We start from the raw sequence: 17,241 nt of genomic DNA on the forward strand, positions 1-17,241 counted from the left end.
ACATTTCCCTAATGAAGAATGAAAACGAATCTTAAAGAGGCCTTTTTATTATTTATCAAAGTCATCTTATCACCAAGTCTAATGATATACTAAAAGTAATTGCATGTTAACATTAATTATACACAATGTAACACAGCAATGACTTTTACAAAACTCATAGTCGCTGGTATGAATGCTCTTAATAAAGCCCCTGTGATGACATTTTCATTTCCATGCCCATGAATGATTTCCGAATTGTGTGGTTGGACACACAAGCTCCATCAAACAACTGTAGGTTCTTGTCCCAAAATATTTCAAAGAAAATTGAAGATTTGTGGTCTGTATATATACTAGTTTCATCCATATAGTCCAAAGCTGTTGTGTATTACACCAGTAGTATCTGATGTTTACAAGGTGGATACTCCCTACTGGCCTGATGAGCATAGTTCCGACAACACTAAAGAAACTCAGTACCATTCGGGTCAAAGCAGCCCACATTATATCTGAAATCCTACTCAGTGCCTTCAACATTCACTCCCTTCACCACTGATGCCAAGTAACAGCAGTGTGTACCATTTACGAGATGCACTGCATCATCTCAACAAGGCTTCTTAGATGAATTATAAACTCATGACTTTTGCTTTTCTTGAAGGACAAGGGCAACATATGCACGGGAACACCACAACTTACGAGCTCCCTACCAAGGCACACATCACATTGGCATAGAACTGTATAGCCAATCCTTCACAGTCACCGGGTCAAAATCCTGAAGCTCCCTTCTAAAAATCACTGTGGGTGGACCTGTAAATACAGGTTGTGTTCATTCCAGAAGGCAGCTCAGCATTACCTTCTCAAGATTAGTTAGGGGTATGCAATAAATACTGGCCAAGCTGGAAGTGCCAACATTTTATGAACTAATCTAAATCATCTACCTGAAAAGTATTTTCCTATAGACTCTCAACCCTGTTTACCTCACCAAAATGCAACTCCAATTTTGCGTTATGTACTATATACAATGTAATGCTGAACATTTGATTCATATTACTCTGTCGGCACATTCAAATCCTATCCTGGGCATCCTCATAAATATTGAAGTGGTGGCAGGAAAAAGTAATAATCAAGCAAATGGGAATCAACTTGGATGAACAAAAGAGGGCTGATTAGCAAAGCAAAATATTGCAAAGGCTGAAAATGTGAAATAGAAGTGGAAAACGCTAGAAATATTCAGCAGGCCGACAGTATCTGTACAGAGAGAACAAGAGTTAATGTTTCAGGTCAATGACCATTCATTTGAACTGAAAGAGCCAAAAGTCAACTACCATCTTACTATCTCATGACGAATGCATTTTGTCACGCTTTATTGTTGAAAAGATCAACAGGAACGTAAGTTTTTTTTTGTAAAAACAATATTCAGTAAAATTGAATAATTGTATTGTGAGAAAAACCTGCTTCATTACTTTATTGCCCAGTGAATTGAAGACAATACAGAAAGCAATTGATACAACCTTTAAAATTAACTTGCGTACATAAATGGAGCAAATTGAGATCATACCTATACTAGACCGAGTGTTGGAACGCTCCATTATTGTCCTCTTACTGGGATTAGTTAGGACTGAACGTTTGGCCAAGGATATGTCAGCTGTCACCCGTGTAATTGATATCCTACAAAAAAGAGCAAGCAAGCAATATTTGTTCAGTCAAGCAGTTTTGCTGATTGTGATCAATTATTGTCACAGGTATTTAATTTACCTGTCAGTTCTGTGACACAATAAGCACCTAGTTAGAAAGGCCTGAAGCAAACAATATTTCCACTCAAGTGTTCTGGCAAAAATCCCAATCTGAAATGTTAGATGCCTACAGATAGTAATGCATTTTTATTTCTAATTTCTAGTGGTCAGTTTTTCTTTCCATTGTCTATGGTAGGGTGTCTTTTCCCTAGGGTGGAAGATTTCAAGACTAGAGGGCACATTTTAAAGGTGAGAGGAGACAGATTTTAAAAATACATAAGGGGTCATTTTTTTCTACACAGAGGGTGGTTTGAGAGTGGAATGAACTTCCTGAGGAACTGGCGGATGTGGGTACATTTACAATATTTAAAGGCATTTGGATAAGTACATGATTAGGAAAAGTTTGGAGGGATTTGGACCAGGAGCAGGCAGGTGGGACTAGTTGTGTTTTTGGGATTGTGTTCAGCATGGACTGGTTGGACCAAGGGGTTTGTTTCCGTGCTGTTATGTCTCCATGGCTCTAAGTATTTTGTTTGTTAATTATTGTGGACTAACAGTTTACTTGACAGTTGCCTGGAATTTTCTAAATGTGCAAATATAAATTGGTTTTATAAGTAAATATATACACCTTTTTTGTAGACCTTGGTCAGCATGGTTTTAAAACCAGATTGTTGACCATACAGGCACAGTCAAAAGGCAACAAGTCATAAAGGACAGGAAGAGAAACATAGCAGAGGATTATGCTCACCTTCCATCAAACCGGTGCTTCAGGAAGTCAAAGAGAGCTTTCTGCATCATGTCTGTAACCTGAACAGCAGAAAACGATGGGAAGAGAAGAACAGATATTGAGCAGAGACAGAAAAGAATTGTCAAAGATGCACGTAAGCACAGAGAATTCTTATAGACCTTTTCACTCTAACCTTAAAACATAACTAAAATGCTTGCAACACAAAGAACAGCACAAATAAAAATAGCAGTTGAGACATATTTTAGTCTGAAACTATAAATTAGATTAATCTTACTTTCAACTGATAGTGTCTTGTGGCTCAAGCAGTAGTTATTCTTCTCTCAGAGACAGAATACTCTAGGTTAGAGTCCCACTCTAAAGACTGAGAAAAGACTACTGTTCACCCCATAACCATAACATCAGTCAGAAAACATCTGAGGAAAGCCACACTATTACACTGAGAGTGGCATGAACAAGGTGAAGGGGGCATTTGTGGCCCTCAGTGGAAGAAAGTCATATCCTTCAGAGCTGCTGGCCAATCCAAGCAGTTGGCAGCCCTTGCAGTTCTGGCAGTGGCACAGAAGCTCAGTAGTGAGTACAGCTGGCACAAGTTGGCCAATCAGGAGGCTGGCCACTGAGAAAAATCAGAGGTATTGGGCAAGGACGGAATCAGGCAATTAGGGCGTGGTAACGGCATGGCAGGTGGGGAAGGAGCAGGAGGAGGAGGTTAACCATTCTCTTGCGGTGACCTCTGATGTATGAGGAGCATCGCTCGAAAATGGTAACACCCCTCTTCTGAAAATGGTAACCAACTTCCTTCCTGTTGTTTTGACTACAACGTTTGTTTAAAAGGAAAAGGATAGCTTGGCCATGTCAAACTGTATCCTAATACGTCACAGATGATCTCATCATTCTCCATATTATCAGGGTGACCTTGACACACACACACACACACACACACACACACACACACACACACACACACACACACACACACGTCTTGGACCATCCAGCGGCAAGAGTTGTTGACAAAGAAGAACGGAACAGACAAGGGGTATACATCAGTGCCAGTCTCAAGCCTCCAAAAAATGGGCAAGATCAGTCGTAGGAAGGGCATCCAGAAACACAACCATTAAGAAAATTAAAGAGAGAGAGAGAAAGAGAGAGATCAATAGATGAACTATCCTGCTTAGAGTACTCAATCTATTCAGCAGGCTAAAGATAGAATTTCTGCCACAGTGGCTGTTTATAAGCTTTCATGATTGGTCTGTGTTGGTGAAACAATACGTACTACTCACCCAAATGGCAAGTGCTATAACTCATTTTAAAGCCATTTCTTTACAACTCAATAAATAAGCATGCATGTTATTTTTTAGATTAGATTCCCTACAGTGAGGAAACAGGCCCTTTGGCCCAACATGTCCACATTGTCCCTTGAAGCATCTGACCCAGACCCATCCCCCTATAGCCCACACACCCCTGAACACTATGGGCAATTTAACATGGCCGATCCACCTAGCCTGCACATCATTAGACTGTTGGAGGAAACTGGAGCACCCGGAGAAAACCCACGCAGACACGGGGAGAATGTGCAAACTCCACACAGACAGTCGCCCGAGGCAGGAATCGAACCTGGGTCCCTGGTGCTGTGAGGCTGCAGTGCTAACCACTGAGCCACCGTGCCGCCCTGTAAGGTAATGTGTTATGTAAACTTACATAATGTGTTCTATTTTTAAACTGAAATTTTTCTCCCTGCTGTTTGCGTGATCACTTTAATATTAAAACTGGGGATGGTCATTTTAATTTACTCAGTTGCGATTATGTATGTAAATACTCACTTTATGCAGTCAATATGCAGTCAATTTGGTTTTTAGAAAATTGAATGTTTAAACTTACACAGTATTTATAGAACAACCAGGCCATTCAGCCTATCAGGTGCATGCCAATGATTATGTTCAACATATCTCTCCTCCCATCACACTTCAATCAACAACACAATCAACCCAAAATAACAAAGTGTGGAACTGAATGAACACAGCAGGCCAAGCAGCATCTCAGGAGCACAAAAGCTGATGTTTCGGGCCTAGACTCTTCATCTGATGAAGGGTCTAGGCCCAAAATATCAGCTTTTGTGCTCCTGAGATGCTGCTTGGCCTGCTGTGTTCATCCAGCTCCACACTTTGTTATCGTGGAGTCTCCAGCATCTGCAGTTCCCATTATCACGAACACAATCAACCCATACTTCTGTATTTCATTCCCCTTTATGTGCCTAAGTAGCAAAAATGCATCCATGCCATTTGTCTCAGCCACTCGATGAACAACTAGTTCCACTCTATAACTACTCTCGAGGTAAACAGATTTCTTCTGAATACACGATTGGAGTTATTAGTGATTATATTAATGAGCTCTATTTTGTAAGATGCCTGTTTCAGCCAACTGGCTCCAATATCACTCCATTTATTATAATGGAGCACGGGTTCAGTACTATAAAATAAGACTCTGCCCTGACTGTGTTAATTGTATCAATTGACGTTATTAGTATACAACTGAAAGGCATTGATTTTACATCATCAAATAACTATCCGGAAAGACACTTATTGGTTCTTCTGGGCAGGTTTGTGGGCATAGTGTTTCACTTTGTCAATAAATTTCTTCCAGGTTAAGTGTTTAGATTCCTTCCTTCACCAACTAGCTAGTAAGATTAAAACAAAATGATCTCATTCTTCCATTCAGCCAGTTGCATATGTTAGTCACACTTACTTGACCAATGAATGGAGGTTAGTTTAGCAGGACCGTTTACATGAAAAGGACTATGGTGCACAGGATGTGTTCAATTTATGCTCTTGTTGATGTTGGCTTTGTTACCTGTTCTGTAAAGGTTTAAGCAGATCAAATAAATCACCACGTTTACAGTCCATCGGGAACGGTGGCATATGAAATAATGGTACAGGATTCATGGGGATATGAAAAGAACATGGGGATAGAGTGGGAATATGGAGTTGAGGTTAAAGCTGAGTCATTGAATTTTGGGGAGCGGGTTTGCAGGGCTCAATGTCTTAGTCTAATTCCTATTTCTTATGTTCCTAACTATTACCAGCCAAGGTTTTAATTTACAGCTCAAAGTGGTAGTCTCACACAGAGATATAAATTAACTCTGTTGTGTGATATTAACTGTTCCAAAAGCATGTTAAGTTCAGCTTGAAATGAGCTGTAACAAATACAAAACAGTCAGGTCACGTTGTTGTGTTAAGAGTCAATGAGATATGTAAAGCAGTAAAAGGGTCAGTGTGCCCCAAGGCACATTTACAAATGAGTTTTGTTACAACTGTCACTTACAATTACCACTGAGCTATGAATCAGATTAATATCCCAAAGTCATCCAAATGAGGATCTCTACACACAAGGTAGGAACCACCGATGCTGCAGAATCTGAAATAACATGGTGTGAAGTTGGATGAACACAGCAGGCCAAGCAGCATCAGAGGAGCAGGAAAGTTGACGTTTTGGGTCAAGACCCTTCCTCAGAAGAATTCTCGGATTCAGACTATTCTGGGTTCTAAGATGTCTGTGATTTGTTTTAAATAAGAGCAGATGTAGATGTATTTAATAGGAATCTAGCCAAGCAGATGAGGAAAAGAAAATAGCTGGTTACAATGGTAGATTTAGATAATATAAAGTGATAGATTTACATAATAAAAGATGAGAAAAAGCTTAAGTAGGACATAAATAACGACATGGATTAATTGGGCAAAAATCAACTGATCTATACAATGTGTTTTATGTAATAGTTTTTAATATGTAGATTATTATTTCTCACAGGATGTGTACTCCTATTGGAGGACCATACTCCAGCTTATTTTCTTACAGCAATGGGGCACAAATAACATGATAGAATTCCAGTTTTTAACTTTATTTCTTCCTTGTCTGACCTAAGATTATGCTGCGTATCGCTGTAATGCATCTTTTGTTTCTTCATCTCTCTATTCTGTAACTAAGGACTGTACCTCGGTACTCTGCACCTAAGATGGCACCTTGTATTGGTGACATTGTTACATTGTAACTAATCTTGTAACTGAAGACGTGGCACCTAAGATGGCACAGCAAGTGGCAAGATATATACTTTTCACAGTACTCATCAGAGTACATGTGATGACAAAGCTAAATCAAGATAACAAAGTGTGAAGCTGGATGAACACAGCAGGCCAAATAGCATCTCAGGAGCACAAAAGCTGATGTTTCGGGCCTAGACCCTTCAGCAGAGAGGTGTGGTGAAGGGTCTCGGCCCGAAGCGTCAGTTTTTGTGCTCCTGAGATGCTGCTTGGCCTGCTGTGTTCATCCAGCTCCACACTTTATTATCTTGGATTGTCCAGCATCTGCAGTTCGCATTATCTCTGACAAAGCTAATTTTATTCATTTACTTGTTCTTGAGTCAGGCCATAACTGGAATTGAAATGGAAATTTCATTTAATAGAAAACTGATCTTTCAGTATTCCTAGCAAACTGAAACATAAACAGAAACTTAAGGTTTCTGGGGAAACGTTGCTGAAACCTGATAAACAAACTCCTCTCTGATGAAGGGTCTAGGCCCGAAATGTCAGTTTTTGTGCTCCTGAGATGCTGCTTGGCCGGCTGTGGTTCATCCAGCTCCACACTTTATTATAAAGCTATTAAAGTTTGTATTCCAGCAGTACACTGCAGGCAGGCTAAAAAATATGGAGGCTGCACCCAGAAGTTGGGACTAGGCAAATAGACATTTGCTGCAGCTGTTTCTGTTACTCAAATGTAATGTTACTGGATTCACACTATCAAAACAGACATGATCAGAGCTGAGCAAAGTCTGCAGCTGTGTTTTCTTGGGAATACAGCACTCATGAAACCTGGTTCAGTTCGGTAATATAAAACAAAGAACTATGGATGCTGGAGGTCTAAACCAAACAAAAATGGCTGGAGAAGCTCAGCAGGCCTGAGTTCTGAAGAAGTGTTGTTGGACTTGAAACATTCACTCTGTTCTCTACAGCTGCTGCCAGGCCTGCTGAGTTTCTCCAACAATTTATGTTTGTTTGTTTTGGGTCAGTGAGGTACTGCTGCCGTCAGGGAATAGGGCTAAATCCTCAAAGAAAATAAGCTGGCCTTCTACCAGAGAACGTTCAGAGCTTTGAAGCATTTTATAGCTCAAATTAGTGCCATGTGTGCACTGGGCTGCCTAGTAATCTGTAGATTCATCTTTGGTGCATCTGCAACTGAATATACAGTTTAGAGTTTATATTGATCATAATTGACAGTTAATTTATGTCTGGTTTGTTTCGACTGTTGAAGTGTTTGTTATAAAAAATGAACTACTATTTACTGACTTTCACCTTAGATAAAAAAGAGGTTCTTATGGTTTGTGGTTCTCCAGCTGCAGGGATTGTAATCATTCATGAATGAGTGGCTTATTCCACAGTGATAACTGGGAATATCATTTCCTCTCATCCAAACTCTCACCAAAAAGCAAAAGCTCTGAAAAGTAGAGAACATCTATGTTGGTGCTTCCTGTATTCTTATGGGGTGCACATTCAGAGCTTGAAGTTTGGAAGATCATTACAAATAGAAAATTATGTGCTGTTACCAGATGCATTTAATAGGAATCCAGAATCAGAACTCAATATGTGCTTCTGGCATGTACTGAGTGTTCTGAAGTGGAAAATCTTTAGTTTAATAATATCGAGCTGAAAACCACTTCTGTAAAGTCGGGGGAACCAATTTATAGGATCAAGTATTTTACTTTGTAATTATCACAGGAAAAAATTCATTAGTTGACGCTTGAATGATGGTCAAGAGAGAAGGATCTCTCTGATGCCATGACGGAGGAAATGGTAAGTCCCAAGTACCCTTCGTTAGCCTTATTATATGTGCAGAGGAACAAAATAGTCCTCTTTCTCTTTACTCACATCACTATAGATTTTCGTCCTGATAATGCTAATAGTGGCCAATCAGTGACCGTAGATAATTGTGATGCTGGACACATGGCAATCAAGAAAAGTTATTAATAAATGAATTTGTACTACTTTAATTCAGAGGGTTTGAAATTTGTGTGAGGGAGGAACCGTAAGCCTTGGTAATCTGAGGCCATTTATTGCTTATTCATATCGGTGTTAACGATGCTTAACCATCTACAGCAGATGTCTCGTTGAAAAACTGGTGCATCATTTGAATGAACGACTTCAGATAAAAATGAATATCACTGTATATCTGCTGTGTTCAGAGAGCTGTGACCTATTTAGGATTGCAGTTTAAAGTAGCTCATGTCACAGGCTAATGAACTTGGCAGATCATCTCCCTTCATTTCTAACTCAAACGAAACGCATGGTTCCCCCGACTTTACAGAAGTGGTTTTGAGCTTGATATTATTTTTTATTAGATTATAGGTCGCATTGGGAAGAAAATACATTGCATTAACATCCAATCTGACAGGTACTCTTTCAGTCTGATAGTTACCACATTAGATCCTAATGTTTGGGTTCCCCTGAGTTTTGCACGGAGCCAATTCGCTGAGTCCCACGGAATTAATGTAGTCAGCAGCAAACCTGTGCAGTCTGTTCAGAAATGTTACTGTACCCATCAGGCACAGGTGAGACTTGAACCCAGGTCCCATGGCTTAGGGATAGACACACTACCACTACAACACAACAGCACACAACTCTGTTATATGTGGTGTCAGATGATATCACAGGAAGTTACAACAATTAGCAATAAAGGGTTAATTTAAATTATGGACCTTGGTGTGAAATGGGCGATATTGGTCATGCCAAAATTTTTAATTGAATACAAACCCACTGAAATTCCTCAATGTTATGATTTGCGGTACTGGGAGGTAGCTAGACAGATTTTTCTTCTAAAGCAAAATGGTAGATCCAGGCACAGTTACAACATTTAAAATTGACCAAGTACATGAAAAGGAAAAGTTTAGAGGGAAATGGACCAAACGCAGGAAGACGGAACTAGTTTAGCTTGGGAAACCCGGTCGGCATATAATTGTAACGCTGGATACATGGCAATTAAGAGAAGCCATTAATAAATTAATTTGCTGAACAGAAAGGTCTGTTTCCATGCTGTATGACTCAATGACGTCTAACTAGGGATCATATGAAGTAACATAAATGGGTGTGTCAGCTCATAGGAGCCTAAGATTTGCTTTTCAAGTGCTGTTCTGAAATTAAGAGTTAATTAATTAGCAATTTAGATGGTACACTATCTGAATTGGAGGGACACACAAGATTAATTCTTAAATTACTACTCAACTTAAAACCTTCAGAACTAACTTCTCACTCCATCCACTTAAAGCAAATTTATAGGATCAAGTATCTTATTTTGTAATTATCACAGGAAAACATAATCAGTTCCCATTATTATGGTACATCCAAGGGCCCACCGAGTGTCAAATCAAATAAGAATCTATGTTTTATCCCTCAAGATGTAACTTTATCTTGGTTTTGTAAAATGGATTTCCAACTGCAACCTCCCGAAAGGAAGCTTTTATTTCTGTAGCTTGGAATTCAAAGCCAGTTTACTTGAATGCCTTCATACTCCTTTGAAAAAGCAACAAGTTGTAATTTATTGCTAGCAGAAATATCAAACTGTGGCCCTAGGGGGGTCCCTGAGAACTGGACAGCCATCCTGCAAAAGCCAGGCAACTCAGCTCTAGTTTTGCACCAATTTTTTCATTTATGTAAATGATTTGGATGTGAATACAGGAGGTACGGTTAGTAAGTTTGCAGATAACACCAAAATTGGTGGTGCAGTGGACAACCAAAAAGGGACCTCAGAGTACAACAGGACCTTGATCAGATGGGCCAATGGGCCGAGGAGTGGCAGGTAGAGTTTAATTTAGATAAATGTTAGGGGCTGCATTTTGGTAAGGCAAATCAGGGCAGGAATTAAACACTTAATAGTAAGGTCCTGGGGAGTGCTGCCGAACAATAAGGCATTAGATAGGATAGTAAAGAAGGCATTTGGTATGCTTGCCTTTAATGGTCAGTACATTGAGCATAGGAGTTGGGAGGTCATGTTGCAGCTGTACTGGACGTTGGTTAGGCCACTTTTGGATAGGGTGAATGGCCAAAGTCTTTTCCCCAGAGTAGCGGAGTCCAAAACTAGAGACCGCAGGTTTAAGGTGGAAAGATTTAAAAGGGACCTAAGGGGCAAAATTTTCACGCAGAAGGTGGGGCATGTATGGAATGAGCTGCCGTAGGAAGTGGTGGAGACTGGTACAATTACAATGTTTAAAAGGCATTTGGATGGGTACATGAATGGGAAGAGTTTAGCGGGACATGGCCAAATGCTGGCAAATGGGACTGCATTGATTTAGGATATCTGGTCAGCCTGGATGAGCTGGATCAAAGAGTCTGTTTCCATGCTGTACATCTCTACGACTCTATGATTCTTGAAAATACTGACTGGTCTTTCTCATGTCCACAGTAAATGATCTTGCACTTCCACTGGTTCCACACATCTAGCATGGTTATGGCTACTGAACCCATAGTTCCTCAGATTCCTTGGTATATCTTTGCAACTTGTAAACCTATAAACCTGGATATCTGTGTTTTAAATAGCAAAGTATGTGTTAATTCTGTAATTACTATTTCAATTCAGTTATTCATTATCCATCGAAATGGCAAAACCTAGCGATTTGTATTCTATTGTAAAACTACACCTGATCAAAAATTTGTACAATTGCTGCTTTAAAAAGATTTGTGTGTCCGTTCAGCAAGAATTATTTAACAAGGAAAATACATGTTTCGAAATGTAACAAGTTGCTTAATCTGCATACACCATATGACAAAGTGCATGAATAATCATGATTCAAACATTTAGCTTCATTTTGCTCCCAGGAGCTGAAACTCCAATGGGCTTTGAGTCACCTTCGGGATAAGCTTATAGCTTAAAAAAATTCCAATAAAAATAGTTTCAAAAGAACAAGATATGCCATCGTGATCTATGATCATGTTGTCAGCTTTTAGCTTCAACAAGGTATTTGTATCTAATAAGGCATTAGATATGTTAGCTCCAGCAACATAACAATTAGAAGTGGGTAACACAGCATTTAAAGATTCAAAAGGATGTGTATTACAACTCCTAGGATACATACATATAATACAAATGCAGCGACTTCTGCATTTGGGCTAATGCTAATCTGTTCAGTTACAAACAGTAGCTTCCAACAGAATGTCTTGCTTCAAGACCCCAGTTCAGGTGGAGATGGACACTTTTACATCCTCAGGTCACAAGTTATTGTAGAGATTGTAAAAATGGTAGCCAGGTGGATCACACGGAATGAGTTCCCTGATTGGGGTTGTTGGAACTGGTCCAATAAGGGAGCCTTGGCTGGCAGATAAGAGCAAGAGTGTCAAGAGTGCCAAGCATCCTCATCACTCTGAGAACTGGCTGGCGCAATGTCAAGGACTCACCCCCATCCCCCGCAGCAAATAAAGTGTGACTTGGTGATGGGACACCGGTCTCTGTGGAGTTATTTCAGTTATCATCATAGAATCCCGACAGTGTGGAAACAGGCCCTTCAGCCCAACAAGGCCCAGACCGACCTTCAGAGCATCCTACCTACACCCACCCCTCTAATAACCCACCTAATCTACACATCCCTGAACACAATGGGCAATTTAGCATGGCCAATCCACCTAGCCTGCACATCTTTGGACTGTGGGAGGAAAGCACTGCACCTGGAGGAAACCCACGCAGACAGGGGGAGAATGCACAAGCTCCACACAGACAGTCACCCGAGGGTGCAATCGAAGCCAGGTCCCTGTGAGGCAGCAGTGCCAGCCACTGAGCCACCGTGCTGCCACAAAGCAAACTAGTCAGGAGTGCTGTCACCACATTGAATTAATAAGGTGGAAGTTCTATTCCCTGATCGGCAATTGAACCCAGGCCGCAGCAGTGAAAGTGCCAAAACCTAACCACTAGACCAATAGGTATATGTTATGACAGTGACAATATGCTGAGCATGTCTTATAAACCTTACATTATTCACTAGATGATGGTGTCACTGGCCAGGCCAGCATTTATTTCCCATCACTAATTGCCCAGAGGGCAGTTAAGAGTCAACCATATTGCTGTGGTTCTGGAGTCACACGTAGGCCAGACCAGGTCAGAATAGCAGTTAATGAACTAGATGAGTTTACTCCAACAATCGGTAATAGATTCACGGTCATCATTAGACTCTTAATTCCAGATATTTACTGAATTCAAATTACACCATCTGCCGTGGTAGGATTTGAACCGAGGTACCCGGAATTTTATCTGGGTCATCTGGACAAACAATCCAGTGATAACACCACTAGGCCATCACCCTCCCAGTAATTGTGATGATGCTATGGCTTTAAGAGGTATGCTTTGTCCTGGTTTCATACAGAAAGGGAGTTTAGGCGATAGGTGTCAGCAATCTATGAGAAGATAAACAACTTGTGAAGCCTTGGGCGATTTTTGTAAAAGCTAAAACAATAAACGCAGCCTGAACGGGTGCAGTCAAGCTCCCATCTTCAGAACCAGGAGTTTTTAGATTTTGGTTTTCAGCAGCAGTTGCTGTTGGGGTCTTGAAGAAATGGAACACATTTTTCCCTTTCTCAATTACAACCAGAAGCGGGGGGCTCTCTTACTAGGCTGCTGGATTACATGTGAGACAAGATCTGTTTTCTGAATTTGCCTTTTGCCAAGGGTGTGTTTATGGGATGTTATTATATTGGAACAGTTAATTAGTGACAGTTATTGTAACTATTATTCTGTTAAGTTTTCAAATACAGTTATTTTGTTCTAAATCCTTCTTTCTTTTGTCGTATTTTAACTATAGTGTATGAATAAATTATGTTTTGTTTAACATCAAGTAGTTTGGCCAATCGAATTGCATCTGGGCCACAGCATTTGACATTTACCTTTAAAATAAGAAAAGGTTAGGGTGAAGATTTCTCAATATTTTGTGTGTCTGGTCTGGACCATAACAGTATGCGATGTATTGAGTTATTAGGCAACAGAAACCAAAACCGAAAAATGTTATGTTTACTATATAGAACAAATCAACAGTCTGTGAAAATTAAATGATGTACTGCAATCTCAGTTGTTGTTTTGTTTCAGGTGTTATACAACTTCACAACTAATTTGGAATTAGTATTTTAGCCCAATCTGAAGTTATTGTGACGTTTCCCACCAATTTGGAGATAATAAAGATGCAGCAAAATTCTGCATAACTCAAAGGAACAAGTGCTCACTATTTTTCGTGAGCATTGCTGTGTCAGATATTTTGTCAATAAAAACAGAAAGAACTGTGGATGATGTAAATTCGAAACGTAAACCGAAGTTGCTGGAAAAGCTCAGCAGGTCTGGCAACATTTGTGAAGAGAAATTAGAGTTAACATTTCAGGTCTAGTGACCCTTCCTCAGAGCATAAGGGTCACTAGACCCGAATATTAACGCTGATTCCTCTCCACAATGCTGCCAGATCTGCTGAGATTTTCCAGCAATTTCTGGTTTAGTTTCTGATGTTGTAGACAAGGTCAGCTAAAACGCTGCAGAAACTGAACCCACCAGTGGGCTTGAGTTGTTGATTGACAAAATATCTTTGTGAATCCAAAGAAATAGTCAGACATTTTCAGGTGGGAGAAAATACAGAAATTAAGTTAAACACACTATGGACAGTTTCACTGTTCTGCTGAGCAACCAAAACATAATAGCCCTGAATTAGATGAAGATCACAAGAGGTTTGTGAGTAAATCAGATATACACTGTTTAAACTAACTGCCACGTTCAGGTCCATCTGAACCAGGCATGATGGCTCAGTGGTTAGCACTCCTGACTGTCAATGCCAGGGACCCAGGTTCAATTTCAGCCTTGGGGTGACTGTGTGGAGTTTGCACATCCTCTCCTTCTCTGTGTGTATTTGCTGTTGTTTCTTCCCCCCCAAAGACGTGCAGACTTGATGGATTAGCCATGGTAAATGTGGGATTATGGTTTAAGTAGGTCTGTGCGGGATACTCTTCAGAGAGTCAGTGCAAATTTGCTGGGCTGAATAATCTCTTTCCACACTGTAGGGATTGTATGATTCCACTATCCAGTCACAGCATGAATGCCTCAATTAAAAATCTGTGGTGGTAGTTCACAGCTATGTGGAAAAAAAAAGAACCAGGAGCAGGCAATTCAGCGACTCTATAGCCTGGTCCATCATTCCATATGATGGTGGCTGAACTCAGTATTCCTGTCTACTCTCCATAGCCCCTTAATCTATTACCACTTAAAAATGTCTATCTCCTCCTTAAATATACTCAACGTCCCAGCATGCACCACACCCTGGGGTGGTGAATTCCATAGATTCATGACACTTAGAGAGAAGTAATTTCGTCTCATCTCTGTTTTAAACCTGGTATCCCTTATCTGAAAATTATGGCCTCTCATTGTAGATCACCCAGAAGAGAAATATCCACTTTACGTCTACTTTGCCAATCTCCTTAATTAGATCTCCTCCTTCTTCTAAACTCCGGACAGTACAGACCTAAACTGCTCAATCCCTCTTCATAAGACATATCTTATATCTCTGGAATCAATCCACTGAACTGCCGACAATACGACTACATCCCTGTTCAAGTAGGGGAACTGTTTGCAATACTCCCAGTACGGTCTCACTAATGCCTTGTGTAGTTGCAGCATCACTACCTAAATTTAATACTCTTTCTTTAGCAATAAATGCCAACATTCTTTATTTCCTGCTGTACCTTCATTCTTTTTTTTTGAGATTCATGTATGAGGACACCCAGATCCTTCTGCACAAAAGCACTCTGAGCTTTCTCTCCGTTTAGATAATGAGTTGCATTTTTCTTCCTTAACTAAAATGGATAACCTAACAGTTATCTACATTAAACTTCATCTTCCAAATTTTGGCCTATTCACCCAACCTATCCAAATCCATTTATTTCTCATTGCAACATACTTTCCCACTTATTTTAGTGCCATCTTCAAATTTGCAAATAGAACTTCACTCATAAATTATCAATTGCCCCACTTTGTTTTCATCATGACTGATGACAGATATAATCCAGCAGTATTCCTTACCTCATAACCTTTCAACGATGGGCCCACCAACACAACAGGTCTCATGGATGGTACCACATCATAAGGCGGAATGTGCTCGGTCTGTGTTAATTTAAAAACAGTAATGATGCATGAGAATACTCGTTAAATTACCATAGTTAAAACAAGCTAATATCTGATTTAAGTGGCAATGATACTTCAGTGCATTGCATTGCAAGTGCGTCCTCCTGTTTTTTAATCTTCCTCCTGTGTTTACATCTTTCTGTTCCTCACAACATTAATGGATCTTGTTAAGAAACTCACCTTCCAAAGTAATTCCTCTGTGGAATGTGATAGGCCAATTTCTTGATGTCCAACAGAGTTTCCTGATGGAATACATTCACTGGGCTAACCTGAGTACCACGTAGATTGAATGGCTCCTTTGATCCATAATAAAACCCTCTAAATTATTACTCAGGAAATTCCACCAGGAGGTGATGCGAGATTATGTTACAAAGATACCTGTGATAGGAGACCCCCTTAAGATTAGTGGAGGACATCACTAGAAAATATTACACTGAGTGCGTTGGAAATCTTTCACACTGTTAGATGCAGCATTAAGTGATACTATCAGGTTTATTTGTGCACAGCAGTCAGACAGGTAATTCTTAAATAGACCACCAGGGTTTGCCATTTGAAAGGTAGATTTGAAAGTTTTTTTTCCACTTGCCTTAACTGGAGTTAGGAAAGGCAGAACTGCTGTACCCACAGCCACATTGAGACTGCCCACTTCTCTTCCAGGTTAACCTGAGGTGATAGGCAATTGTCCGAGCAAGGCAAAGCCAGTCCGCTGACATGGCTGGCAAGCTGCTGGTGCAGCCAGGGGAATAACCACAGTTCCCAGCAGTGATATGCTAATGAGACTAACTTGAATGAGCCATTATTAGGCACATGCAACATTAGCTACACTGGGGTCATGCCAGACACAATCCAATAGCTACATCAAAATGCTTTTACTGAACTATCATCTGGAATAAATAGTGAAATAAGTAGGAAATTAAAAAAATTACATTCATTTGCAATTTATTTTCTTATCATTTTGGTCTGCTAATTTAGGCAAGGCTTTTGATTTATGTAACTAATAGTAGTAAACAGCTGGCTTCACTGAATGTCAAAAGGACTGTTAGTTGGTAATTGCTGACCAGCTAAACATAACTAGAGATTAAAACATAGGTTTATAAATCATAGAGCCTCCTCACTAACAACATTCTGGGTGCATCTCCACCACACAGCCTGCAGCATCCTCATGCCCTTTTTTTGAGTCAAGCAGAGATGGGTGACAAATGCTAGCCTAGAAAGCAGTGACACCCATATCCCATGAAAGAGCAAATAATACAAAAATGAATGGAAGCATCTCAGGTAGGAATATGTTTTTACTTGAAAAAAATGTGAATTAGATCAACTTTTTGCACAATTATTTATTCAGCTCTTTCTATGTATTTATTTATTCAACCTATAAAAGGACAAATGAATATAAACACTGGTAAGAGATAGTAGGAACTGCAGATGCTGGAGAATCTGAGATATTAAGGTGTAGAGCTGGATGAACACAGTGGGCCATGTAGCATCAGAGGAGCAGGAAGGCTGATGTTTCAGGCCTAGACCCTTCTTCCAAAGAAGGGTCTAGACCCAAGACGCCAGCCTTCCTGCTCCTGATGCTGCTTGGCCTGCTGTGTTCATCCAGCTCTACACCTTAATATC

General features: G+C 40.1%; 1 protein-coding gene across 5 annotated transcripts in view; it reads right to left on the bottom strand.

Annotated features, from left to right (window-relative positions):
* cacnb4a (calcium channel, voltage-dependent, beta 4a subunit) overlaps positions 1-17,241 on the bottom strand; it is a 315,102-nt gene that overhangs the window by 40,732 nt on the left and 257,129 nt on the right. For all 5 annotated transcript variants that reach the window (XM_048535245.2, XM_048535244.2, XM_048535246.2 and 2 more), the window contains 3 exons: positions 15,523-15,603; positions 2,455-2,513; positions 1,532-1,641 (listed from right to left, as the gene is read on the bottom strand). In XM_048535245.2, coding sequence (XP_048391202.1) covers positions 1,532-1,641; positions 2,455-2,513; positions 15,523-15,603 — 250 coding nt within the window. The remainder of the gene's footprint in view (positions 1-1,531; positions 1,642-2,454; positions 2,514-15,522; positions 15,604-17,241) is intronic.

Source organism: Stegostoma tigrinum, chromosome 7, assembly GCF_030684315.1.
Source record: "Stegostoma tigrinum isolate sSteTig4 chromosome 7, sSteTig4.hap1, whole genome shotgun sequence".
Taxonomy (NCBI): Eukaryota; Metazoa; Chordata; class Chondrichthyes; order Orectolobiformes; family Stegostomatidae; genus Stegostoma; species Stegostoma tigrinum.